General features: G+C 30.3%; 6 protein-coding genes across 11 annotated transcripts; 3 read left to right on the top strand and 3 right to left on the bottom strand.

Annotated features, from left to right (window-relative positions):
* Positions 1–6,617: 6,617 nt before the first annotated feature.
* On the bottom strand, positions 6,618–8,140 carry LOC124495387 (cell cycle control protein 50A). Its single transcript, XM_047058751.2, has 4 exons — positions 8,037–8,140; positions 7,088–7,948; positions 6,846–7,011; positions 6,618–6,749 (listed from the first exon to the last, which is right to left on the bottom strand). Exons 1-4 carry the CDS (start codon positions 8,104–8,106, stop codon positions 6,665–6,667), a joined length of 1,182 nt encoding a protein of 393 aa, XP_046914707.2. The 5' UTR covers positions 8,107–8,140; the 3' UTR covers positions 6,618–6,664.
* A 242-nt stretch (positions 8,141–8,382) lies between these two features.
* LOC124496024 (beta-hexosaminidase subunit beta) lies at positions 8,383–10,682 on the bottom strand. The gene is made up of 3 exons (XM_075733221.1): positions 10,229–10,682; positions 8,750–10,158; positions 8,383–8,679 (listed from the first exon to the last, which is right to left on the bottom strand). The coding sequence occupies exons 1-3, from the start codon at positions 10,262–10,264 to the stop codon at positions 8,511–8,513; spliced, it is 1,614 nt and encodes a 537-aa protein (XP_075589336.1). The 5' UTR covers positions 10,265–10,682; the 3' UTR covers positions 8,383–8,510.
* A 350-nt stretch (positions 10,683–11,032) lies between these two features.
* Positions 11,033–17,481, bottom strand: LOC124496112 (solute carrier family 53 member 1). Of its 5 annotated transcripts, none has more exons than XM_075733216.1 (10): positions 17,074–17,481; positions 15,758–16,110; positions 15,136–15,690; positions 13,663–13,779; positions 12,540–13,601; positions 12,304–12,454; positions 12,028–12,231; positions 11,658–11,958; positions 11,382–11,597; positions 11,033–11,307 (listed from the first exon to the last, which is right to left on the bottom strand). In XM_075733216.1, exons 4-10 carry the CDS (start codon positions 13,729–13,731, stop codon positions 11,223–11,225), a joined length of 2,088 nt encoding a protein of 695 aa, XP_075589331.1. In that variant the 5' UTR covers positions 13,732–13,779; positions 15,136–15,690; positions 15,758–16,110; positions 17,074–17,481; the 3' UTR covers positions 11,033–11,222. The 5 variants fall into 5 exon arrangements, with proteins under 5 accessions (XP_075589331.1, XP_075589332.1, XP_075589335.1 ...); XM_075733217.1 differs by lacking the exon at positions 17,074–17,481 and adding an exon at positions 16,893–17,019; XM_075733220.1 differs by lacking the exons at positions 15,136–15,690; positions 15,758–16,110; positions 17,074–17,481 and adding exons at positions 13,934–14,006; positions 14,135–14,654.
* Positions 17,482–17,683: 202 nt separating this feature from the next.
* PICK1 (protein interacting with PRKCA 1) lies at positions 17,684–20,508 on the top strand. 2 transcript variants are annotated; one of them, XM_047058956.2, is made up of 5 exons: positions 17,684–18,120; positions 18,562–18,959; positions 19,039–19,289; positions 19,366–19,458; positions 19,536–20,508. In XM_047058956.2, exons 1-5 carry the CDS (start codon positions 18,065–18,067, stop codon positions 20,220–20,222), a joined length of 1,485 nt encoding a protein of 494 aa, XP_046914912.2. In that variant the 5' UTR covers positions 17,684–18,064; the 3' UTR covers positions 20,223–20,508. The 2 variants fall into 2 exon arrangements, with proteins under 2 accessions (XP_046914912.2, XP_046914914.2); XM_047058958.2 differs by lacking the exon at positions 17,684–18,120 and adding an exon at positions 18,404–18,490.
* A 140-nt stretch (positions 20,509–20,648) lies between these two features.
* LOC124495677 (putative chitinase 10) lies at positions 20,649–25,128 on the top strand. Its single transcript, XM_075733452.1, has 8 exons — positions 20,649–20,811; positions 20,875–21,087; positions 21,144–21,943; positions 22,004–22,594; positions 23,180–23,252; positions 23,309–23,521; positions 23,578–24,377; positions 24,438–25,128. The coding sequence occupies exons 1-8, from the start codon at positions 20,736–20,738 to the stop codon at positions 25,074–25,076; spliced, it is 3,405 nt and encodes a 1,134-aa protein (XP_075589567.1). The 5' UTR covers positions 20,649–20,735; the 3' UTR covers positions 25,077–25,128.
* Positions 25,129–25,213: 85 nt separating this feature from the next.
* On the top strand, positions 25,214–26,530 carry LOC124495676 (testis-specific serine/threonine-protein kinase 4). Its single transcript, XM_047059096.2, has 2 exons — positions 25,214–25,478; positions 25,563–26,530. The coding sequence occupies exons 1-2, from the start codon at positions 25,214–25,216 to the stop codon at positions 26,444–26,446; spliced, it is 1,149 nt and encodes a 382-aa protein (XP_046915052.2). The 3' UTR covers positions 26,447–26,530.
* Positions 26,531–27,523: the final 993 nt, after the last annotated feature.

Genomic DNA, 27,523 nt, shown 5'->3' on the forward strand with positions numbered 1-27,523 from the left:
ATGTTGGTCATCACACATAATGAATACATTTGAAGGATTGTTATCCTTGTGGTGACGGTAGTGGTGACGGTGGTGGTTGTTGTTACAATTATCGCTGATCTTTACAAATTTTTTTTTGTTCTCCAGATTCAGCTTTCCATGCCACATCAATCATGGATATTTATTGATGGTGACACGTTTTTGAAAGTCAGCAAAAAAACACCATTGTTGACCATCATCATCATCATCATACGTCATTTATAATAACAGCCACTTACATTTTGGAAGAAAAAAAAAGAAAAAAAAAAGTTTGAAACAGTCAATAATCACAAACGTGATTCCATTTCATTACAATTATTATTGTGATTATTTATGATTGAAATTGACATTGAAGAAAATCGATTATTTTTATCACTGGATGCAGATTTATTCAGAATTTTTTTTTCTCTCCTTTTGATGGCCATTTTATTTTATTCTTCTTTTCACACACACAAACAAACTAAACTAATCTAATAATAATAAAAAAAAGTGGCCATTGTACGAGCTAATTAAATTGATTTGATTTTCAGATTTTCAGATTTTTTTTTTGGTCATTTGAAATCGAAAACACTTACAGAATGATGATGATGATGATGACGATGATGGTAGTGGTTGTGGGGCGCCATTAATGGTCCATTTTTATTATTATGACGATCATGTAAATCTTGTGCCTCGAAAAAAAAGAATGTGGCCATAAACATTCAAGAAATGATGATGATGATTGAAATTCGATTACCTCTCTCTCTCAGACACACACAATCGTGATAATGATAAAAAAAAATAGTGCAAAAAATTCAGAAAAAAAAGTATTATTGCGATCCAAAAATCAATCAATCCATCCATTCATTCATATCAAGACAACAAAATTGAAACAACAATCGAAAAAACATTTCTCTAAATATAAAATTCAATTCAATTGAAATGACTATACAAGCAAAGAAAACGGAAAAATTCAAATTACCAACTGGACATGTGTGTGGTGTGTGCAGGGGGGGATAATTGGATGGACTCTATTGGTGATCAACAACAAAAAAATGGACAATTTTTTTTCTCTCCTGTTATCGTACAACGATGATAATGATGAAAAAGAAAAGAATAGAATGATTCTTCGTCATCATCATCATAGTTGTGTAGTCCAATCAAACAAGCAAGAAACCATTCTAATAAATGATTGGTCGATTGGCGATCATTTTCTTTATACACACACACTAAAGATGAATTGAATTCAATGGAATTCAATTCAATTCAATTGAAATGGATGAAAGTTAAACACTGAAATTGACTTTATTCAATTTTCGATTCATGTATGATATGGTAACACTGGGAAATGATGAAGAAGAATAATAAAACTGTAAACTGTATTCATATTATATGATATTATGATTCGAATTTTTTTTTCATTTCATTTCATTTCATTTCGTTTTGGTTTCAGGAACCATGAATCGAATCGAATCGAATGAATTGAATTGGAATAATATTCGATTCAATGGCCGTGGGGGAGGAGGGACAGTAACAAAAAAAAATTCTCGTTTTTTTATTGTTGTTGTTGTGTATGTATGAATACAAACGAGGGGCAAATAAAAATGTGAATTTTTTTTCTGTTAAAAAAAAATGATCTCTGAAGTGAAAGAAAAAGTGATCAAAAGACAATGATCACTATTACAACGACAACAACAACAACAACAACAACAACAATGACAATGACGATGATCATGATTCTAAATACCATTTTTTTTTCTTCATTTCCCTTTTTTTCCATATATGAATCAATTTGTATACACACATTCAATCATCATAGTCAATCTATTATTAACAATTGATGATGATCATGATTGTTTGGTTGATAATATCTTCAAATAATGTGGCTATATATACACACCATACACATGAATAACAAACTGGGTCGAAAAGGGAATACAAAAAAAAAATCAAAAATCGAACCATTTGAATCGCGATTTAAAAAACACACACACACATGAAATAATGTAAAACGAATATGATGAACAGAAAAAAAAGAAAAATCTCTTTCATTTTATGATTATTATCATTATTATAGGCTTCATTTATAGATTATAGGTTGATCCGTTCATGGTATATATATCTAAATGATCATTGATTGAACTTTGATCGAATTTTGGACATATATCTAAAGTCAATATAAAGAAGAACAGAAAAAAAATCATTAGTATTTACAATGGTTGAATGAATATTCTACGGAATCTATGAATGAATGATATAAACATGGTATAAACATCATTGATTTATATTTGGATGGAGAAAAAAAATTCTGATTTGATTTGATTTGATAAATTCGAATCAAATTTGTAGGCTATCCATATTTCTTTACATTTGGCAATCAATTTATTTTCAATTATTATTATCAATTGCAACTTTTATGTATGTATACAAAAAAAAAGAAAGAAAAAAAAACTCTTATAGAAATTCAAAATCTTGAATTGTGCACAACAACAACAACAACAACAAAAACTTATATAACACAATAAAAAAACTTACCAAACAATAAATTGGTTCACACATCAAATGTGAAAAATCAAATTAGTGCCTATTGTGAATCAAATGTGACTATTGTGTGTGTGTATGTATGAAACACATTTCTTTCTTTCTTTTTTCGATTCTTTGATTCTTTGATTCTATCACAAGAATTTCATAATATGTGTGTGTGTGTGTGTGTGTGAATACAATATTGTTAAAGTTTTTTTTTCGTCCATGGTCAACCTGAAACATTTTTGTTTGTTGAAAAGAATGTTCGAATGTTTGTGCAGTGTGTATGCGTGTATGTGGAAATAGAAAAAGTTTTTTTTTCTTTCTTTCATCCATCATCATACGTATATGTGAGAGGCGAGAAAAAAAATCGATACGATTCTTTACAATCAAACAAATGATTTCCAATATTATGTGATTCAATAATAATATAATCGATCTTTATTGTGCACAAAGTATTATCATCATCATCATCATAGTTAAGTATCGAATTTAATGATAATGATGATGATAATAACAAATTTAATAATTGATTTTTTTTCTTTTCATTTTAGGACTTTTGTTACAATGATGATCATGATACATGATGATGATGACGATGACGACAATATATACTTGCGTATTAAGATCGGTAATCGAACTTAATCGAAATAAATATCGGCCATTCACTCACTAGTAAGTAAGAAAGAATGTTTGAACTTATGTTTATCGCACCACCATCATCCCCAGTCTCCAAAAAAAATGTTATCGGATGCCAATCATAAGTATAGCCTGGCACACAAATACTTTAAATGATATGCCAACATTTTTTTTTTTTTTTTGGATTTCAAATTGTACGGCCAATCAAGTTTTTTCTTTACTCATTGGTAGCATACGTTTTTTTCGAATCAATTTTCAAATCGATTTCATTCCATGATGATCCAGAAAAAAAATTGTTGTCAAAATGAAATGAATGAAGCAAAGAAAAGAAAAAAAAATAGTCATCATCATCATCGATAGTGATCATATCATATCATAATAATTTCAATATATATGATGATCTCTCACATATAAATTCAAGGATTTTCTTCATCATCATCAAAATCATCATTATAATAACAAAATGAATTTGGAAATGAATGATTGACACTTTTTTTTCCAATATTTACCAATTTCAATCTCTTCTTTTGCCATTCCTGATCATCATCATCATCATCATCATCATTTTTTCTCATTCTGATAATCAAGTTCATTGATAAACACTGAATTGACTATAATTGGATAATTACGAATGGATAAAAAAAAAAAAAATCAGCCGGCTGGAGATGCCCATTGGAGATGGCCAAAGTCCAGACAACAAAAAAAATAATGATAAAAACCATGAGATTTTTTTGGACGAGATTTCTAAATTAGGCTCATTTTCTTTTTTTTTTCCATAACCAATTTCACCAATACTTATCTCAGTATGAGTCTTTTTTTTATTTTTTAGCTAACAGAATAAAACCAAATCTTTTTGGCCGAATCATTTAGCCATCTTTTGGATTTCTCTCTCTCTCTTTTTGTTTTTTTTGATTCGTCCATTATCATCATGGATCAATGTCTATTGTTCCATAATAATAAAAAAAAACTTGACAGCAGCAACATCAGCAGCAGCAGTCGGCTTAGTTGATTTTTTTTTTGTTATTATTATTTTGCTTTTCATTCGTAAATCTCTTGTTCGACCAATAACACCAAAAGAAAAAAAGAACAATAATAACGATGATGATGATGAACAAATGAATCATTCTAAACACAACACACACACACACATTGCATGATTAGACAGAATTTCGTCAAAGATTTTGTCCATCAAACTCTTGCTTTTTGTTCCATATATAGAGATATACAAGAGAAATAATTGAATAATAGAAGTTTAGCTTAGCGACCACCCCCACCCCCCATTCACAGAATCGCTCACTCAATTCATTCACATTCACTAAATAATAATGAAAGAATCCATAGACAATTAGATTTTTAGTTGAGAATCTATTTTTTTTCTTTCGTTCCGTTTTGTTTTTAAGTAACAATATAATGATTATGTCGACATGATGATCGACGTTCATCCATCCGGTTAGAATTGAATGTGAACAAAAAAAAAAAAAAACAAAAAGACGAAGAATTCATTTCATTCAATGAATAATAAGAATTATTATTGAAAGCGCTAAAGCATCAAGCCATGGTTAACGCCATCATTCGAATTGTAGTGATTTTTGTTCTTTATCAATGAAAATAAAACAAAAAACAAAAAAAAAAACAAACGACAAACAAAAAAAATTTGACATGATTTTGACTATAGAAAAAAAAACAAGACAAGACAAAATGATGGCCAAGTGATCACAAGAATTTTTTTTTCATTTGTCGTGTATATGGATAATATGAAGAAAAACGGAAAAAAGAGAGAGATGAATGAATGTAGATTTGTTTTTTGTTTTCTCATCGAGTCTTAAATCTATTTTCTTCCTTTCTCTCTCTCTCTCTTTACTCTCTCTCTCTCTCTTAAAAGATATCCTACTGTGTCAAATCTAATTTACTTCTTAGTGGCTGTTGTTGTCGCCAATGATGATGATGTTGATGATGAGAATGATGTAGTTGATGTTTTTTTTTTCATTTCTTTTCCCCTTTTTTCATGTTTTTGGTTGGATTTTGTTTTTTTTTTTGTCATTATTTGTTCGATTTGTTGTCGAGAGAGAAAGAGAAAGGGAAAATTCCAATTCAACCATTTCAAAAAAAAAAACACACAGAGATCATATGTGTTGAAAAAAGCCGCTTTTTTTTGTTTATATATATCCATCTCTTCGATGATATTTTGTCATTATTGTTTTATACTAAAACACACACACACACATGATACATCATGGATCACACAAACAAGATACATTGCATTGAAAGAGATTGAAGAAGATTCGAACGAATAAAAAAAAAATCTTATTATCCAAGAATTTCCGTTTGTCATTCTAATGCTATTCCTACCACTGCTACTGCTACTACTACCATATTTTTGATTCATTTATCCGAATACAGAGTTCTTATTTCTGTTTCTATTTCTGTGTTTGTTCCATTTTCTAATCAATATTATCATCATCATCTATATGTGTGACAAGACAACGATGTATACAGAAGAAGAAGAAAAAAAAATGAAACATTGAATTATCATTAACTGAAAAAACTGAAAAAACATGATCATGATGAACACAAGCTGAACAACTTTTGTCCCGAGGATTTCTATACCAAAAAAAAAAGAAAAAAAATTCTAGATGTCCATTTTCAACTGACTTGTCTTGTTTCTCTTGTGTTGTGACCTAATTGGCCCAGAGTCCTCATTATATTTTTTTCTTTACTCTCTGTGCACCCACCACCACCACCACCACCACCACCACCAACCAGCACCAACATCGGTTTCTTGTATGTTACCATAAAGCGAGGTTGTATTTTTTTTTCTCGTTCAGATCAAATTTATTCGAATATGTCATATTATTTGTTGTCGTTGTTGTTGTTGTTGTTGTTGTTTGAATCTTAAAATATCCTTGGATAGAAGAAAAAAAAATAATAAGAATCTTTATTGGCCTCAATGGACCAATATTTTTTTTTGGATCATGAAAAAAATAGAGGACAAAACAAAAAAAAAACGGAAATCCAGTAGTAAACATATTGTGTGTGTGTGTGTGTGAGTCTTGATTATGGTTGATAGATTTCTGTGTGTGTGTGTGTTTCTGTCTTGTCTTTTTTTTCTGATTCATGTGTTTTTCATTATGATGATGATGATGATCATCATCATCGTTTCATTGTATTTATATTTAGGCTAACCGTGTGTGTGTGTGTACGTAGGATTATGTTCATTAAATTAGCATTATGGGGTATATTTTCTTTTCATTTTGATGTTGATTTTTTTTTCATTTTCTCTTCATGTCTTATGGATCAATTTTTTTTCTGTTTCTTATAACCGCGCTACAGTAACATGTGTGAATGCCATTTTTTTCTAGGAAGGGGAGGGTGGTCACAAAAAGGTAAATTATGTCCCACGATGTCATGATCATGATCATTTTTTTTATTATTATTACCAAAAATATATTTGCATCAATATTACATCAGTTTTAGTTGTAGTTAAAATGAATTGACATTTTATCATTCAATTCAAACGTGAATATCTATAGCCAGTATTTCGATCATCTGTTTCATAATTTTGATAAAGATAATCATAAACCTGTGTTGAACTGATGAAATGAAATAGATAGAAAAAGGTAAAAAAGTGAAAAAAAATTTTCATTTTTGCAAACAAAAAAAAAAAAAAAAAAAAAACAAAAACTTACACTTGCCCATATCGTTTATCAAGATAATAGAATATAATGGTAATTATTGCCGTGAATAAAGATGTTATGAGAAATATGTAGCTTAGAACATAATTTTTTCCACCCATTGGTGATGTATTCGAAATGATTATGAATTTTTTCCCATTGAAACGGTGAACCGGATATGCTAGATATGAAAAAACAAAAAATTCAGATAAAATTAATTAGATTTGAATTTAAAAAGATTTTTTTTTATATATTACAATAATTTATCTGTAAAATATATTGACCAGCTTGTAAACCATTCGATATGAATGAACTATTCATACGATGATGATCAATATGGCCATAAGCTTTACGAAATGATGAAAATGGTGATATTTGCATCCAATTAATGAATGCTTCATTTTCAAAACCATTATTATTCGGATCACCAATATCCAATTCATAGATTGGTAGTGGCCAATTTTTTGGTTTCATTGTGCCACGAAATGCATATTCTAATGATTCATTCAATGGTACAGATGGATTTTGATATCGTTCCGGAAATCTCCAGCTAATATTTTTTCGTATGATTGAAATTGGATACAGATAACGTTTAGTAATTCCATATTGATCACGAGCAAGGATTCTTTTTTTTAATTCAAACGTATCATTAAACATACTGTTGGCAGCCATACCACAAGGAACAATTGGCAGCGTATGATTATTAATGATTGGACAATCATCACTTGTTAATTGTTGGCCACTTAATTGAAAACTGTCAATCGAACTAACATATGGCAAATAATTTTGATAATAAAATTCCATTCCATAATAGATGTAAACATTTTTCGGTATTTGTTCCATATATACTGGAATTTGACAACGACAAATAGAACCAGGATTTTTATCAATCACATCTTTACAATGTACAATATCCATTTGTTGGGATGAATTGATATCAAATTCACGAAGACATTCTGTATATTCAAATTTATATTCGACAACCGAAAAATTTAAATAAAAACAAACCAAACCCATTAGCAGGTAAATTATGGACAATAATTTAAATATCGGTATCCATGAACCGACAGTCATTCTTGGATAATGTGTACGAAATGTTTGCTGTAAAAAATAACTATCTTTAAAAATGGGTTAAAATAGAATGATGATTAATTATCCATGTGATCGATGGATCCATTATTTTTTTTTTTTTTTTTTTTTGCTTACCACGTGGACGACGTCTACGTTTCATTGATCTACTTTTATTGTTCATTGATGTATTAGTTTCGATTATCATTTTTACATAAATTCCAGAACCAGATGAATGAATGAATGAAACACAATCAATTTATATTTAAATTAAATCCAAATCCAAATGAATTTAATATAAAATAAATATTCACATAGTATGACTATTATATTATATACAATTAAGAACTTTATTAATAATATATGATGATGATGATAGAGGGCGCTGCGCCAGTGATTTGATGATCTTGTTCAAATAGAACGTCCAAATTCTCATATATTCCAAACTAATTTGATTTGTTCACTTATTATCGTCAAAAAATTATTATACAAAGTTCAATTTCTTTATTTAAATCAAATCTCATTCATTAATGTTTTTAAATGGTGGACTATTAAAACCCATAGTAAATGGTAAATCAATAATCAGTTAATAATTGTTTTGAAATTTCAACATCAGATCGCATCATCACAATAGCAAAAATCTGGTCCTTCAATTGGTTCAACTTTCAATCCTAATACTTGCATACGACAACGTTGTTCATGGAAACGTGGTTTAGCATTTTTATAATCTTTGAACGATTCTGGACTCCAAAGACGTTCGGCAACAGCACACGCTCTTGGCCTTATAAGTAATGTATGTTATGTATAGATTAATTGCTATTCAATTAATATAAATAAAATTTACTACATACCAGGTTCGACTTATAAGATTGGATGCATCAACAAATTCTCCCCACATACATGCCTCACCACCAATCACAAGATTCTTTTCCTGTTGTGTGCCATTGAAATTTTGTGGATCACATTGATAATATTTATACCAATCGGTTCCATAGCCAATATAATTTAAATACCAACAAGCTGATAATAATACATGGTGACCAGCTTTTGCTACATTTTTCATCTCCGTTGGCCATCCATTACCTTTCCATACGTTAACAACCGTTTCCGGACGAATATTCACTTTGTTATCGAATACTTCTTGCCATACAATATAACTTCGATTCAGATTCTGTACAATATCGATCAATTTGGTTATATAATAACTTTCCAGTTTAGCATAATCATCACCAAAATGATTGGTTTTCATGAATTCTTGTAGAATTGGATTTGATTTCCAGCAACCAAATTCCACTTCATCACCACCTAAATGGATGTATTGATCGGGAAAACGTTGGGCTATTTCATGGAAAAGTTTCTGTATAAATTCATAGGTTGTATTTAATACAGGATTTATCGGTCCATAAACATTGGGTTTTGGTTTTCCTTTTGCATCATAACATTGTGTCAACAGATTTGGTTGACCTTTTCCCCAGGATTGTGTATGGCCAGGTGTATCAAATTCTGGTATGACACGTATTCCACGATCATTAGCATAATGTGATACTTTTTGTACATCTTCAGGTGTATAAATGAAATTCGATCTATATGCTCCTTTTTCACTTAATGCCGGGAATGTAGTCGAAACGAATGGAAATGATTGATCATCGACAAGATGCCAATGGAAAACATTGAATTTGTTCATTTCCATTGCATCTAATGTTTCATAAATAGCGTGAAGAGGAAGATAATGACGTGAACTGTCCAACATAAAACCACGAAATGTAAAACGAGGCTCATCATTGATTTGGCCAATATTAATGCGAAATTGATTTTTGCCAGCACGTGTAATCATTTGGCTTAATGTTTCTAGACCACGTAATGCACCCCAAACGGATTTACTATCGATTATTGAATGATCTTTATCGATTTTAATTGTATAAGCTTCATTCATATCGGTATTTGGTATTGTTTCACATTTATCATGAACCTGTATCAGTACCATTGTCATTTGTCCATCATAACCATGAATTTTGTTAAAATTTTCCGTCTTATTCGAAAAATATCTACCACGAAAATGTTCATTTACACGTGAACAATCCACTATGAACATTCTATCTAAATAACGTTTGATTGCTCGATCAAGAACTGGACAATCACCATTAACTTTTGATTTTATTGTAAAATTTTTCGGATCAATCGATAAAAATGATTCATTTGTTTTCATTTCTTTTGGATGTGGCCATATTTTATAGGCATCGATAGCAGCCACTAGTAGTGTCTATTTTTTCAAAAAAAATGTCATAGAAAAATTAGAATTTAGTAAAAAAAAAATTTCGAGAAAAAATTACCAAAACAACAACGGACAAATAAATCTTGATCGCCATTTCAGATTCAGATTGAATTTTTTTTTTTTTTTTTGATTGTTCAAGTTGTTTGTTGTGGCGTTATTTATTTAGATCAATTCATATAAAGACATTGTTTCCAATTAGGGACAAGATCTTTTCATCAGAAAAAAAAGAAATGTTTAAGATTTTTACTCGATTATCTTGGTCTCAAGTGATGTTTTTGTGTATATAATCAAAATAGCAAAAAAAAAACATTCAAATCTTATCAAAGCACAAATATTTTCAACTGATATGAAAGAATCACATTATGAAGAAGAACAAACAAACAAAAAAAACCGATTAAATTGATGTAAATGGAATTTTGATAAGGATTTTGGAAAACGATCAGTAGTACTTGACCAAAGTTCAAGTTTTTTTTTTTTGGAGGCTGATTGATTGATTGAAAGCAAAAAAATGAAAAATGAAAAAATGAAAAATTCTTTCGAAATATTCACGGCTAATGATTGTTAAATGATAACAACAACAACAGTTTGATGACACCGACAAAAAAAAATGTCACAACACAGCAAAACGGAAATCCATCACCTCTTTTTTGCTTTATCATTCACCCCCGCACACACATACAAAATACCTAATTTTTTGTCTTTCACATCTGAGTATTTATTCATCAAGTAATGTAGATATAAATTTTTTTTGTTTCTTTTTAATTTTGTGATGATTTATGTGATTAAGGTCAAAAAAAAAAAACAAATTTGAAAAAACATTAAGTAAATTGAGTTCGATGATGAATGGTGGAGAAAAATCATGTATTTTTTTAAATACTTTAATCAATGAATTTGATTTGATTTGATTTGATTGTTCTGTATTGAATTTGTTAAAATGAATGTGATTGGCCGAAAAAAAGTGGTAAAAAAAAATTCGGGATTCGAGAAATTTTCATATAAATTAAACCTAATTATTATAGCTTGGATAGCTTGTATTTTTTGTTTTATTTATATCATAGTTTATCATAATCTTTATGGCTAATCGTTCTGGTTGTGTCCATCAAAAGTGTTACTTCGCTTGATTTGGAATCATCTTGGCTGTAAACAAAAAACAAAACAAAAAAAAGATGAACATGAGTTTTGATATAGACAAGAGAATAATATTAATTTACCTTCGTTTTATTGAATACTGATTAGTCGATCGTCGTAGTTTATGATTTTTCTTGTCTTTTTTCTTGAATATAGCGCCCGTTTTATGGAATCCATTTGTATGGTTATTTATTGAATTCAATGTAATAGGAGCAATCGATATATCACGTACGGCACGAAATTCACCACAATTATTGAGATGTTCATTTTCTAAACGGAAAAAATTCCATACAAATCGTCTGTAATGAAATACAAAATAATTATTGTATTAAATTATCTAAATACGGAGAAAAAAATACCTAAACAATTCAATAGTAGCAACACCGGTGCCCAGCCAATCCGAATCAATATTGCCCACCTGATTTAATGAAATTGTAAATGCCCACATTGTACGGCCAACAAAATCACCAATATATGCCATATGATAATATGGTTTCGAATAGACAAGTTCATTTCGTAATAGACAATTTTCTGTTGATCGTACATTCATTAGGCCCCAATCCATGATTACATCCCAACTATATGTATAAATTGATGATATAACCAATGCGGCAATCCAGAAATAAAAGAATGAACTTGAAGAAGGATCACCCGGAATTGCTTTGTAAAAAATTATAAATAACCAAATTATCATCATTCAATTATGATTCAAACAATAAATATCCTTACTTGATGTTAATTCAGTTAATGTTGAAAATGCGATGACAAAAAATGTTGTTGAATATTTTCCGGCATTTACTACATGTGGAAATAGGCTACGATAATTATCATCACGATAACGTCGAAGACATTGTACAAAACGAAACCATGCTGGTAATGCAGCGAAAATTGCACGACACGTAAGATAGGTTTTACCATGTGGCATATGTGATGCTATTCCAATTTGTAAATAATTATTAATCAATTATGATATCAATACAAAAACAAAAATAAAAATAACTCTACCATTATGGTCCGAATTCAGATAATAAAAATTAATGTAGAAAAATATGTAAAAAATAGCATCACCAAACAATATTGACAAACTATTCAGTTGATCAGCAAGCCAAAAATCGGCAAACGTAACGGCATAGAATGGTGCAACTAAAAGTCGATACTATTTTTTGAATATAAACATAAACAAATAATATCATTAATGTGATAAAAATAAGAAAATTCATTTTTGATGAATATATACATACCAAAACACGTAACAACCAAAATCTAGCCGTATGTCGAAATGTTTTCGTTGGATTTATCAAAAACAAAATGAAAAGTATAACGGTGGCTAATGGAAATAGATTACCATCAATATCGAATGATGTTGCATATGAATAGCCTAACAATGATAATGCCCATATCACAGCGAAAAAGAAGCTCACTTCAAATAGATGTTGTTCAGAAATATGATCACGTGGATCTAATTCAAATATAAGAACATGATTTACACCGGATGTACGCCAACCATAAACATTGATTCCCAATAAAAATATGAATAACCATATATAGAATGGTCCACGAAATAGTAGACAAAGGTAATTAAATTTGATCACATCACTTGATTGTATTGATTGTAATAATAATGCAGCACATAAGATGATTAAAACACCGGAATAGAAACCAACTCTGAATGTGGTCCACAATGATTGTTGAGCATTCAATGGTGGTACCCGAAGTCTTTTCATAGCCCTTGAACGATTACCATCTTCCAATACATTGGCGAAAATATTTTCAGTCTTTTCAATCAATTTATCCACCTCTTTATTAGTATAGAAACGTGCATGATCAACATTATTTTGACGCCATTGATTACCGGCATTTGTATTCAATAATTTATCATGTTTTTTCAATATCTTCCGAAAACCGGTAAAATTAAGTGTTTGATAATTTTGTAATAAAACAAGATTAAGATAAAATTCCGAAAATGCCAATTTAAGATCGTTGATTTTTTTCAATAATTTTCGGCTTTGTTTTTTTTGCGTTTCTTTTGATTGTTGAAATGATGGCGGTGTTGTGAATTGAACTTCAAATTGATCTTGATCACCTGAACCAGGAATAACTGAATCAAGTTCATTTTTAAGATCATTAAATTTTCGTACAGCTTCGGCTAATTTTTCAGCAAAAAATGAATTTATCTTGTTTAATTCTTTTTCACAAAAATGTGTAAATTGTTCATCAAATTTTTGTACAATTTCAAGAAATTCATGTTCTTGACATTCAATCGGTATGGAATCAACGGCATCGTATAGCATTTCTTTCATGTGCTATGAAGAAAAAAACAGAAAAAAAATTAAGAAAATCATCATAAAAAACTGAAAAACTAACCTCATATTGAATGTATTGTTTTCTCCATTCTGGAGTTATATGCGCCGATAAATGTTCGGCAAATTTCATTGCTTATATTTTTTTTTCTTTTTTTAAGGCTGGTTGTTGTTTTCACAGCTATGATATTTCGGAAAAAAAAAGATGAGAAATTTTTCATTAATCAACAAGTTTTAATTGAAGAAAAAAAAGGATCAAAAAAAAAAAAAATCAAAATAGCCAGCTGATGACCATTACACACAAACATAGACACAAACACAGACACAAGACGCACCTTTGCACATTAATAATCATCATCATCATCAGATATCACACACACATCGTGAATGAAAAAAACTTTGCTTTCCCTCATTTTGAAAAGACAAAACAAAACAAAACAAAACAGAAATGAAATGAAACGAAACAAGTTTTCATTCGGATAGGGAAAAAAATGAGAGAGGAGAGGGAAAGAAAGATCAGAAAAAAATAACAAAACCAATTTCACTCAGCCATAAACAATCGTTTTATATCCGACGTATACACAGACGAGTTTCGACGACTACGACGACGACGACGACGACGATGTTGATGATGATGATGATGATGACGACGTCAATGAATTCAGATGCGATGTGAATATATGGAATGGTATATATTTTCAGTAATGAACAAAAGAAAAATTGTAACATATCGCCATCATCGTCAGCATCATTATTCACAGGTTGATTCTAATTTCTTTGTGTGTGTGTGTTTATGAATAAGAATATAAAAATGATATTGAAACTAGAACAGAAAAAAATTTAAAAACAAATCAAAACCACCACCACCACTACCCGAAGCTAAAATGTCTCTCTCTCCCTATTTCATTATCTGTTAGAAGGTCTTCGACAATGAAACGGCAAACAAGATAAATATGAATAGATGCATCATTTTATATGTTGTCAAGATATGAATCTTATCGAAATGAAATGAAAAAAAAGAATTTTTGTCGATGCCAACTGAAAAAAAAATTTCTTTGGTTTTAAACAGTGAAAAAAAAGAAATTTTTTTTTCTTTGCTCTATTTTCAAACAAATTGTATTTATAAAATGATTATATGTTATATGTTGATGACGATGACTATGAAGAAGATAAATCATGATGATAATGATAGTGATAATGATACGATGATGATGATGATGATACAACAAAATCAAATCAAAACAAATCAAAAATGAAAATTTTATTTGGAAAATAAAGTTGAAAAAAATGTGCACTTGCGTTCTATATAAATGTGAATGTGACCTTCTTGGCTAATTTGGATTCAATCAATTTGTAATCACGGGTTAATACATGCAAACAAAATGATCTTATAATAGCGAATCAAATTGGGAAAAGATGAACAAGAAGAAAACCAAAAAAAAAAATATTTGACATTTTGCGTAACATGCATTCAAACTGTTTTTTTCCTATAGTTTTTTTTTGTTATCGGCTATTTTGAATTCAAAATAAAACTTACCCGACGCGTGTTGACAATAATAATTTGTCGTTGATGATGATGATGATGATGATAATTTTTTTCTCTCTCCTTTGTCAACTACTAATATTAATCGTAAATGATGATTGACATATGTAAACAACATTCGATATTATGATGATTAAATGATGATGATTGAGAATGTGATGATCAATGGACAAACAACAACAACAATAACAACAACAACAAAAAAAAACACGAAGAAAAAAAAACAAATTTCCAACAAAAATAAATAAATGTGTGTGTGTGTGTTGATGATAATGGATGATTATCGAAATTGGTCGATTTTGATGCTATTATGATCACAAAAAAAATTGTAGGCAGATTTTTTTGTTTTGAATCTTGAAATCCAGAATCGAAGCTCAATCAAATCAAACAAACAATGGGCAAATTTTTTTTTTTGATGTCTCTATAAAAAAAATTGAACACACACACACACAAAAAAAATCGAAATAAAAACCAAACAGAAGGCACTTCTTTGTATGCGTGTGTGTGTGTGTGTGTGTGTGTGTGATTGAGAGATATAAAAAACTAAAACTAGAAAAAAAAACAAAAAATTATTATTCTTCAATTCGATATCGATGTTCATATATTTTTTTTTTACCAATTCAAATTTGATTTTATCAACAAAATTTGTTCAGCTATGATGATAATTTATCCGGTGATCAAATACACTCCATAAACATGTGCACATTGGATACATTGTATTGCATATATCAATTCAATACATGATGATGATGATGATGATGATCAAACATTGAAATTTTGATGTTTTATTTTCGATGATAATGATTGATAATTCGTTAATGTGTGTGTGTGTGTGTATGTATATTATTGAACAAATTAGGATTTATTGTAGTTTGGACAAATCATTTGTCGTTTAGGACATGTATCGATTTGATGATAATGATGGCCGATAAATAAAAAAAGGCACGCTAAAACCATCTCATAGTCGATCTGGATTCGGATAAAGAAAAACTGAGATTAATAATTGATAATAATGATTTGATGTAAAAATTTTTTTTTCTTTAAGGTGTCATTTCAGGTTTTTTATTTCATGATTTGATGATGATGATAATTATGACTTTTGAATATCAAAATTGGAAATTCGATACCATCACAAGTAAAATAGCTATAGTTATGTTATAGCAAGTGAGACAAAAAAAGGAAAAAAAATTCCTACCACGTTTTCATTTGATCATCATCAGTCAACTTTTCAGATTCTGATCTACTGTAGTATAGCCTAGCGGAAATCAAATGAATGAACAGTGAATTCCGTTAAAGAATGAATACCGATGGTTTTTCCATTACAACATTAACTGAAGAATTAATGTGAACAAACAAAATAAGAGGAGTAGAAAAAAAATTAAGAATCGTCATGATCAGTCGTCAAATTGAAAACATCACTAGTCATTTATTTAATGAACACACACACACATTTACATGAACAAAAAAAACAAATGCCAATGCCATGATGAACAAAAAAAAAAAAGACAAATCTAGCCAAAAGTGAATGTTTTTAGACAAAATCATCATCCATATCATCATCATTGTTATTATTATGTCAATCGGAATTCATTCAACTACTACATATACAGACAATAAGTGAATCAGGAAAAAATAATAATGTCACATAAGGTTGCTTCGGTTACAGCAATCAATGTAGTGAGTGTATGAAACAATTTGGGGATTTTTTTTTATTTATTCGTTATTCGTCATTACAATTATTATGAATTTACCATTCATCATTTTTTTTTTGCAGATTTCGATGGAATTTATCAACAAATTGCAGAAACAACATAAGACGACAAAAAAAAACACACACACACAAAACACATGTGTATTCTGATACACGCAAGACAGAATGAAAATATTTTGGTTGCAATCCAATCCAATCCAAATAACAAACATACTACTCACCCAAAAATTTTTTTTTTATTTCTTTACCATCAACGGGATATATGTTCAGTTTTTATTTCGGTTTACAAATTTCACATTGACAATGATATTATATAGGAGAAAGGATATCAAATACTACTACGACGAGATTTCTGGTTTGATATATAACATTGATGATGATGTTGAAAAAATTTTTCACTTTTCAATGATTTGGTCACATGGTTTCATGATACATAACACATACTACGTCATTTTCATCACCTGAAAGATTGTATTTGAAATTTTATGGATTTTTTTTCACATTAAAATCGATATATAGGATAGGATGTTTGTAAATCATTTACGAATGATTGATAATAATAAAAATGTTGATGTTGATGATTGATAATTTAGTTGATTATTCGAACCATTGAAATAGTATTAAACATTGACAGATGTTCAAATTTTTGAAATGAATTTGATGAAATTGAGTAAAATAAAAAAACAACTCGAATAGTTTTGTGACAAAAGGTCAAAGTAGATTAATCATTGGGTCAGGAATTTTTTTTCTGTTGTTGATGAGAAAAAAAAATGAGGAACAACAGAAAAAAAAGAATCGACAGGAGGAAATAGCTTTGAATGTTTTGAATCTCTATTCATAGAGGTCGCCATTGATGTGGCTGGATTTTTCTTTTGTTGATTTTGATTAAAAAAAAAAATCAAAATTCCAACCTATCCAACCAGAATTATGGAATCTTCCTCTCTATATATAAACCATTAAAAAAAATTACCGAAACAACAACAATTCTGTAGTAGTGGTATATTGAATGAAAAAAAATGATGGTTAAATGATCCAGAAACAAAAATGATTGCGAGCATAATGGTATATATAAAACAATTTTACATGACACACAAACACATGATGTGATGTGATGTGATGTGTTATTTATAAAAGATTTGCAAAAACATACCATATGGAATTGAAAAACATTTTGACAAACAAATAAAAAAAAAATTGAAATCAAAAACAAAAATGTCCGATATGCTAATGGAAGAAGAGGATGGATATCTGTATGATGAAGATAAAATGTAAGTACCATTCTCAAGCCATATGTGTTCATAATAAACAAACAAAAAAAAAATCAAACCGGATACAATTTTCGATCTAATTTCATAATTGAGTTCATAATTGAAAATTATGATAAATATGACAGGATTTAATTCATTTCCTTTGGTGTGTTGGTCGCCAAACAATACTGATGATATATTATTCTAGTTTTGTTTCATTTCTCTGCTTGGTTTGGTTTGTTCTTGTTTTTCTCTTTTTTGTTTTGTTTTGTTTTGCCAATATGAATCCATATTCATCATATAATGATGATCGTTATTATGATTATTATCGTTGGTCCGATTGTGACCATAATAATAATAATTATTACTACTATTATGGAGAAGATCGAATGTAATTGTTTATTTTTAATTTTTATTTATTTATTTTTTTGAAAATTATCATTATTATTATCACTACCACAGGGGAATGCGTGTATCATCGGGTTTGGTGAAAATCAAAAAAGATGATGGTAATCTAATTGGTATCAGTATCGGTGGTGGTGCACCAAATTGTCCATGTCTTTATGTTGTACAGGTGTTCGAAAATACACCAGCCGCTAAAGATGGTACATTAGAAGCTGGTGATGAAATCATTAGTGTTGATGGAAAATGTGTAAAAGGAAGTACCAAAGTTGAAGTTGCACGTATGATACAATCGATAAAAGACGAAGTGACCATTGGTTATAATAAACTTCATGCTGATCCAAAACAAGGAAAAACATTGGATATAATATTGAAAAAATTGAAACATAAAATGGTTGATAATATGGATTCTGCTACAGCTGATGCACTTGGATTAAGTCGTGCTATTCTATGCAATGGTAATTTTATTGAAAATTTTTTTTGTTGTCTTTATTAAGATTCGATATTTCTATTTTTTTTTTTTTTTGCAAACTGCAGATAGCCTAGTAAAAAAACTTCAAGAACTTGATCGAAATGAATTCATATTCAAAGGTTTAATAACGCACATGAATTATGTGATACGTAGCTATATGGATATTGTATCCACTTATAAAGATTTTGGTGATGTATTCAATGAAATTGGTGCACATGAACCACAAACTGATGCTAGTCTTGCATTCACTAATTTTGGTAATGTTCATCGTTCATTTGAAAAAGAAGGAACAAAAATGCTTAAAGATTTAAAACCTGTAAGTGATGAATACAAATAATCCGATGGTTTTTTTTGATGATTTTGTACAACTTTGATTCTTTTTTTTTTACTAGATATTGAGCGATTTGAATACTTATCTAAACAAAGCAATACCGGATACACAATTAACGATTAAAAAATATGCTGATGCCAAATTTGAATATCTGGTAATTTATTATTATGAATTTCATTTCATTTGGATTTGGATATATATTTATTATTCAAAATTTTTGTTTCTTTATAGTCATATTGTTTAAAAGTCAAAGAAATGGATGATGAAGAATATACATATCAAGCATTACAAGAACCATTTTATCGTGTTGAAACTGGTAATTATGAATATCGTCTTATTCTCCGTTGTCGACAAGAAGCACGAAAACGTTTTGCCGCATTACGATCGGATGTATTAGTGAAATTGGAACTATTGGATCAAAAACATGTACATAATATTGCAACACATATAACAAAATTCATATCATCATTAAGTTCATTCATTAGTAATTGTCATCAACATCTGGAAGTGAATAGTTTTGTTCCATTCGAATTGGATCTATCGAAAAGTTGTCTATTACAAACGTCATTATTGCCTAATACTAATTATGGTCAAGTTGTGGAATATCATGATGATGAAGATAATGATATTGGTAACAATAATAATAATTACAAAAGTAATCAAGATGACCACGATGATGATGACAATGAAATTGAATCAAGTGAAGAGGCTATTTTACTTGATAAAAAAAATGGTTCCCATAATCATCATCAAAATCGTCAACAAGAGAAAAATTTTAAAGACAATGACGTAATGGAAAAAAGTGAAATGCAAAATTTAATTGAAATTTTTGGCGATGAAAAAAATCAAATTGATGATAATAAACAAAATGATGATGAAAAACAAGAGAATGATAACGATGATTTTTTACTTTACTGAAATTGAATACCAATGCATTACACGTTTAAAATCAATCAAGAAAATATTGAAAATTTCCACTATAAAATTGGATTAAAACTATCAATCGATTGCATTATGAAAATCTTTTTTTAATGTTTGTGTGTGTGTGTGTGTAAATGATGTCAGATATTTTTTTACCTGAAATCTATGATCAAAATTGGCGATTATCAATTTGATATGCATCTAAAATGCAATGAAGATGTCAATTTTTTTTATTGATTGATTGATTGATTATATTATTTAATTTATCGAAAATCCTATTTGATACGTTTGGGATTATTGTTCTTTGCAATTTCTTAATACCAACGGGCACTTGACAACGTAACTATTTTTAAAAATCAGATATGATTTCATGTGATTTGTGCCTCCTCACTACTTCATCCTAGTTAGCCATGACATTGACTATAAGAATAAGAAACATTGAAAATCATTGTGATACTTTGGATTTGATCATCGTGTATTGATTTTTTTTTTTTTTGATTAAAAGAAATAATGAAAATGAAAACGACATTTGCATTGTTTTGTATATGCTTCTGTATTGGCTTGTTGAATGCGGCCACCAAACGAGGTGAGTATTCAGGGAAACAATTCATGATAGGTTTGAATAATACATTTGTATATCATATCACAGATCATAATGATTATTCGAAAAATCCAATGAGAATTGTTTGCTACGTTGGAACATGGTCCGTATATCATAAAGTTGACCCGTACACTATCGAAGATATTGATCCATTCAAGTGTACACATTTAATGTATGGTTTTGCTAAAATTGATGAATACAAATACACAATTCAAGTTTTCGATCCTTACCAAGATGATAACCATAACTCATGGGAAAAACGTAAGTATTATGAATAATCCTGATATATAATTTTAAAAAATTCAAATCTTTGATAGGTGGTTATGAACGTTTCAACAACTTGCGATTGAAGAATCCAGAATTAACCACCATGATTTCGCTTGGTGGTTGGTATGAAGGTTCGGAAAAATATTCCGATATGGCTGCAAATCCTGCATATCGTCAACAATTCATACAATCAGTTTTGGACTTTTTGCAAGAATACAAGTTCGACGGTCTAGATTTGGATTGGGAGTATCCTGGATCTCGATTGGGTAACCCGAAAATCGATAAACAAAACTATTTGGCTTTGGTTAGAGAACTTAAAGACGCTTTTGAACCTCATGGCTACTTGTTGACTGCTGCAGTATCACCCGGTAAAGACAAAATCGACCGAGCTTATGATATCAAAGAATTGAACAAATTGTTCGATTGGATGAATGTCATGACATATGATTACCACGGTGGATGGGAAAACTTTTACGGTCACAATGCTCCGTTGTATAAACGACCAGATGAAACTGATGAGTTGCACACTTACTTCAATGTCAACTACACCATGCACTATTATTTGAACAATGGTGCCACCAGAGACAAATTGGTAATGGGTGTTCCATTCTATGGCCGTGCTTGGAGCATTGAAGATCGAAGCAAACTCAAACTTGGAGATCCAGCCAAAGGCATGTCGCCCCCAGGTTTCATTTCTGGTGAAGAAGGTGTCCTCTCATACATCGAGTTGTGTCAGTTGTTCCAAAAAGAAGAATGGCATATCCAATACGATGAATATTACAATGCTCCATATGGTTACAATGATAAAATCTGGGTCGGTTACGATGATCTGGCCAGTATATCATGCAAGGTGAGTGTTCAGATAATTTTTTTTATTTCATGCAAGTTAATGATTTTTTTATTGCAACAGTTGGCCTTCCTGAAAGAATTAGGCGTTTCTGGTGTCATGGTATGGTCATTGGAAAATGATGATTTCAAAGGTCACTGCGGACCGAAAAATCCATTGTTGAACAAAGTTCATAATATGATTAATGGTGACGAAAAGAACTCTTTCGAATGCATTTTGGGTCCAAGCACAACGACACCAACTCCAACGACGACACCCACAACCCCGACTACAACACCAACAACTCCTTCTCCCACCACCCCGACAACAACCCCTTCTCCCACCACTCCGACAACAACTCCTTCTCCCACCACACCGACAACAACTCCTTCTCCCACCACACCAACACCAACAACACCAACGCCAACTCCTACAACATCGACACCTTCGCCAACCACGACCGAACACACAAGCGAAACACCAAAATACACCACTTATATCGATGGACATTTGATTAAATGCTATAAACAAGGTTATCTTCCGCATCCAACCGATGTGCATAAATATCTGGTCTGTGAATATATTGCCACACCAAATGGTGGTTGGTGGGTACACATAATGGATTGTCCAAAAGGAACTAGATGGCATGCAACATTGAAAAATTGTATTCAAGAATAATCATCACAATTTATGTAGTAGTCTATTATTGTTGAATAAATAAAAAATGATTAAAACTCTTTGATTCAATTTATTTAAATTTTTGTTTTTAAAAAATCAGCTGATTCAATGAAAATTGTTCGAAAAATTTTGAATAAAATCTATATGAACAATATTTATTCGTTACCATGTATCAAAAAGTATCAAAAGGACTTTGATTCAAGATTCTGTCCTATAAAAATATTGATTGATTTATTTATATTGATCAACATAACTATTGATCACATACAATCGATGGCTATCCATCTAAATTGAAATCCTATTTAATGAACAACAAAATCGGAGGGAGAAATGAAAAAAAAAATTAATTAATTAAACTTAATCTTATCTATATAATAAATGGCACAACGCATCATAATTGTCGCCAATCGATAATCATGAGATCACGGATCAATTAATCAAATAAAAAAATAAGATAAAATAAACAGTGAAATAATTTATTTCATAGAGCTAATCCATCTATTATAAAAATAAGGATTCAGGTGCTCACTTTTAGTCGGTTGATTGTTATTACCGTTCATTTTTTTAAAAATTGATTAATGAAAAATGAAAACCATATATGCAATACTTAGTATTATGGCCTGCATTGGCCTTATGAATGCATCCATCAAACGAGGTAAGTAGATATATTGAAAAACAATGACGGATTTGATTAAAGAATGAATTTTTCAGATCATAATGATTATTCAAAAAATCCGATGAGAATTGTTTGTTATGTTGGAACATGGTCCGTATATCATAAAGTTGACCCGTACACTATCGAAGATATTGATCCATTCAAGTGTACACATTTAATGTATGGTTTTGCTAAAATTGATGAATACAAATACACAATTCAAGTTTTCGATCCTTACCAAGATGATAACCATAACTCATGGGAAAAACGTAAGTATAATGAATAAACCTGATATATAATTTAAAAAAATTCAAATTTTCGATAGGTGGTTATGAACGTTTCAATAACTTGCGATTGAAGAATCCAGAATTAACCACCATGATTTCACTTGGTGGTTGGTATGAAGGCTCGGAAAAATATTCCGATATGGCTGCAAATCCAACATATCGTCAACAATTCATACAATCAGTTTTGGACTTTTTGCAAGAATACAAGTTCGACGGTCTAGATTTGGATTGGGAGTATCCTGGATCTCGATTGGGTAACCCGAAAATCGACAAACAAAACTATTTGGCTTTGGTTAGAGAACTTAAAGACGCTTTTGAACCTCATGGCTACTTGTTGACTGCTGCAGTATCACCCGGTAAAGACAAAATCGATCGAGCTTATGATATCAAAGAATTGAACAAATTGTTCGATTGGATGAATGTCATGACATATGATTACCACGGTGGATGGGAAAACTTTTACGGTCATAACGCTCCGTTGTATAAACGACCGGATGAAACTGATGAGTTGCACACTTACTTCAATGTCAACTACACCATGCACTATTATTTGAACAATGGTGCCACCAGAGACAAATTGGTAATGGGTGTTCCATTCTATGGCCGTGCTTGGAGCATTGAAGATCGAAGCAAACTCAAACTTGGAGATCCAGCCAAAGGCATGTCGCCACCAGGCTTTATTTCTGGTGAAGAAGGTGTCCTCTCATACATCGAATTGTGTCAATTGTTCCAAAAAGAAGAATGGCATATCCAATACGATGAATATTACAATGCTCCATATGGATACAACGATAAAATCTGGGTCGGTTACGATGATCTGGCCAGTATATCATGCAAGGTGAGTCTTTAAATAATTTCTTTATATTTCACGCAAGTTAATGATTTTTTATTGCAACAGTTGGCTTTCCTGAAAGAATTAGGCGTTTCTGGTGTCATGGTTTGGTCATTGGAAAATGATGATTTCAAAGGTCACTGCGGACCGAAAAATCCATTGTTGAACAAAGTTCATAATATGATTAATGGCGACGAAAAAAACTCTTTCGAATGCATTTTGGGTCCAAGTACAACGACACCAACTCCAACGACGACACCCACAACCCCGACTACAACACCAACAACTCCTTCTCCCACCACCCCGACAACAACCCCTTCTCCCACCACACCGACAACAACCCCTTCTCCCACCACACCGACAACAACCCCTTCTCCCACCACACCGACAACAACCCCTTCTCCCACCACACCGACAACAACTCCTTCTCCCACCACACCAACACCAACAACAACAACACCAGCCCCTACAACATCGACACCTTCGCCAACCACGACCGAACACACAAGCGAAACACCAAAATATACAACCTATGTCGATGGACATCTTATCAAATGTTACAAGGAAGGTGATATCCCACATCCAACCAATATACACAAATATTTAGTCTGTGAATTTGTTAATGGTGGCTGGTGGGTTCATATTATGCCTTGTCCTCCGGGCACTATTTGGTGTCAAGAAAAATTGACTTGTATAGGCGAATAATTCTGAAAAAAAATTCAATTAAAATTTAAAATTCAATTTTTAATATGAAAAATTCAATAATTCCTATGTAATTTAAATTATTTTCTTGAAAATCGTATAAAATCAGGGAATTCAAATAGTCGAAAAAATTTGTGAACATGAACGAAAGACCGAACGATGGTCTAGTACGAAGTTTAAGCAAATGTTGTGATTCACGACAACTAAATCGGATTGATGCGGATAAATTCACACGTTTTTATCAGGTACCAAGTACAAGATTTGCAAATGAAACACAAATTATACAATATTATGGCTATAAATTGGGACAACGATTTGCTGAAGGTGGTTTTGCAAGCATTTACTATGCAACACATATAATGACCAATATTCAAGTGGCATGTAAAAAAATTGATATTGCAAAAAGTTAGTACTAGTACTAATTATAATTACATATATTTTGTTATATTGATCTAATGTGTGTTGTTGTTATTGTTTTTGTTTTCATAGGCAAAAGTAGAGTAATAAATGCTGATTCATCAAAAATTGAAGATTTAAAAAATGAATTATTCATATTGAAAAAATTAAATAATCCATATATAGTTAAATTGTATGCACATTTTGTTATCAATACTAGTTTGTATATATTTATTAAATTGGCCAATTCAGGAACATTGGCACGTCATGTACGTGTGAAAGGTGTTTTAAAAGAACGTGAATCACAGATGTTATTTGCACAGATGCTTGTGGCCATTGAATATATTCATTCAATGAATATTGCACATCGTGATTTGAAATTGGAAAATATTCTATTGATACGACATCCAAATGAAAAGCTAACAATATTGGTTACAGATTTTGGTCTTAGCAGATTGATTTCATATGATTATAGCGGTAATGTTGTATTGAATCGTACATATTGTGGTACAATGGATTATATGGCACCGGAGATAATCAAAGAACGGCCATATAATGCATTTATGGCCGATATTTGGTCATTAGGTGTTTGTTTATTTGTAATGTTAAATGATAGATTTCCATTTGAAGCGAAAAATTCATATAATCAATTACAATTACAATTACAACATTGTTGGACATTTTCGGACAATGTTGCTGAAAATCCACCGGATATTTTGATACATATATTAACGGCAATGTTAGAACCGGATCCAATGAAACGAATTAAAATTCAACATCTAATACATCATCCATGGATTATTGATGAATATCTATTTGCAAAGAATTATTTTCAAAATTATAATCACATAAGTTATCTACCACCACCACCGTCACCATCATCATCACAACAACAACAACAGCGTCAACAACAACGATTTAGGCGACAATTTAGAAAAAAATTGACACCACCACCACCGGAAAGCGATAGAAAATGAATGAATTCAGATTGAAAAATTAACCACAATTAATAAATAATCAATAATCAATAATAATAACAACAACAACAACAACAACAACAATAATAATAATAATAACAACAACAACAATAATAAAAAACAGCCATAATTATTATATGAAAAATTAATTAACAGAAAATTTTTTTTTCATTTTCACCATTTTTGTGATTATAAAATATTTTCCGGAAATCATAAACCATTAAATAAATAACATGACAATGGCTTTTGGTTAATCTGTTCTCTCAAATGAAAAAAATTTTCTGCTTTTTCAATATTTATCCATCGATTTCACATCAAAATAATGATGATGACATTTTTATCTTATCGATTTGATTCGATTTGATTTGATTCGATTCGATTCGACTGTACAGTTTTATCTCTAGCTATTAAACAATGAAAATAAAAAATCTTTCAGTATTCATTGAAAAAACGGTCAACTATATATGGTTCAGAAAATGGCAAAACTTAAAATTCAATTGACGTTCATTTTTTTTTCAGGGTTGCTTTAACCAAAAGAAAAACAGAAACAGAAAACCATATAAATCAAGATTCACTTTTCACCGATCATTTTGAATGATAAGCCTTGATTGCCTTTTACGATAACAGCAACCACACTATTGAATGGCTAATTTATTATAATGAATGGATTGGATTGGACGTTGTTGGAAAAGATTTTCGTTGGACCAAACAAACAAACAAAAATAAAAAAAAAAACAGTTTCTATGAATGGATCTTCGAATTGTTGATTATTCTTTAGTTGAATCGTTTTTTGTTAACAGCCATTTGATGATAATGTAATAAATTAATGGTGATTCTCTGTGTGTGTGTGTGTGTGTGTGTGTGAGATAAAAAAAAATCTAGATTTTTTTTATCGTATGAATTTCTTTATAAATCAACAACCAAAAAAAAAAAAAAAAAAAAAGAAAAAAAAATGTTTGATACGTTTCTTACATACCAAATATGTTATTTTATTTTTCAGTAAACAGAAATCCAACAATATTTTGTTCTTGTTTGTCCAAGATTTATATCATGGTCAACTAAGAGAGAAAATGAAGA

Source organism: Dermatophagoides farinae, chromosome 8 (genome assembly GCF_024713945.1).
Source record: "Dermatophagoides farinae isolate YC_2012a chromosome 8, ASM2471394v1, whole genome shotgun sequence".
In the NCBI taxonomy this organism is placed as follows: domain Eukaryota; kingdom Metazoa; phylum Arthropoda; class Arachnida; order Sarcoptiformes; family Pyroglyphidae; genus Dermatophagoides; species Dermatophagoides farinae.

What these genes read in the sequence shown, in the direction of transcription:
- LOC124495387 (XM_047058751.2), bottom strand. Translation starts at nt 8,106, where the DNA reads ATGATAATCGAAACTAATACATCAATGAACAATAAAAGTAGATCAATG. An exon ending in ACGTAGACGTCGTCCACGTG is followed by an intron (nt 7,949 to 8,036) that starts GTAAGCAAAAAA and finishes CCATTTTTAAAG; the next exon opens with ATAGTTATTTTTTACAGCAA. An exon ending in GATAAACGATATGGGCAAGT is followed by an intron (nt 6,750 to 6,845) that starts GTAAGTTTTTGT and finishes TCATTTCATCAG; the next exon opens with TTCAACACAGGTTTATGATT.
- LOC124496024 (XM_075733221.1), bottom strand. Translation starts at nt 10,264, where the DNA reads ATGGCGATCAAGATTTATTTGTCCGTTGTTGTTTTG. An exon ending in ATTTGTCCGTTGTTGTTTTG is followed by an intron (nt 10,159 to 10,228) that starts GTAATTTTTTCT and finishes TTGAAAAAATAG; the next exon opens with ACACTACTAGTGGCTGCTAT. An exon ending in AATCTTATAAGTCGAACCTG is followed by an intron (nt 8,680 to 8,749) that starts GTATGTAGTAAA and finishes ATTACTTATAAG; the next exon opens with GCCAAGAGCGTGTGCTGTTG.
- LOC124496112 (XM_075733216.1), bottom strand. Translation starts at nt 13,731, where the DNA reads ATGAAATTTGCCGAACATTTATCGGCGCATATAACTCCAGAATGGAGA. An exon ending in TTTGGTTGTTACGTGTTTTG is followed by an intron (nt 12,455 to 12,539) that starts GTATGTATATAT and finishes TTCAAAAAATAG; the next exon opens with TATCGACTTTTAGTTGCACC. An exon ending in GCTACTATTGAATTGTTTAG is followed by an intron (nt 11,598 to 11,657) that starts GTATTTTTTTCT and finishes ATTTCATTACAG; the next exon opens with ACGATTTGTATGGAATTTTT.
- PICK1 (XM_047058956.2), top strand. Translation starts at nt 18,065, where the DNA reads ATGTCCGATATGCTAATGGAAGAAGAGGATGGATATCTGTATGATGAA. An exon ending in TCGTGCTATTCTATGCAATG is followed by an intron (nt 18,960 to 19,038) that starts GTAATTTTATTG and finishes TGCAAACTGCAG; the next exon opens with ATAGCCTAGTAAAAAAACTT. An exon ending in TGCTTAAAGATTTAAAACCT is followed by an intron (nt 19,290 to 19,365) that starts GTAAGTGATGAA and finishes TTTTTTTACTAG; the next exon opens with ATATTGAGCGATTTGAATAC.
- LOC124495677 (XM_075733452.1), top strand. Translation starts at nt 20,736, where the DNA reads ATGAAAATGAAAACGACATTTGCATTGTTTTGTATATGCTTCTGTATT. An exon ending in GAATGCGGCCACCAAACGAG is followed by an intron (nt 20,812 to 20,874) that starts GTGAGTATTCAG and finishes ATCATATCACAG; the next exon opens with ATCATAATGATTATTCGAAA. An exon ending in TGGCCAGTATATCATGCAAG is followed by an intron (nt 24,378 to 24,437) that starts GTGAGTCTTTAA and finishes TTATTGCAACAG; the next exon opens with TTGGCTTTCCTGAAAGAATT.
- LOC124495676 (XM_047059096.2), top strand. Translation starts at nt 25,214, where the DNA reads ATGAACGAAAGACCGAACGATGGTCTAGTACGAAGTTTAAGCAAATGT. An exon ending in AAAAATTGATATTGCAAAAA is followed by an intron (nt 25,479 to 25,562) that starts GTTAGTACTAGT and finishes TTGTTTTCATAG; the next exon opens with GCAAAAGTAGAGTAATAAAT.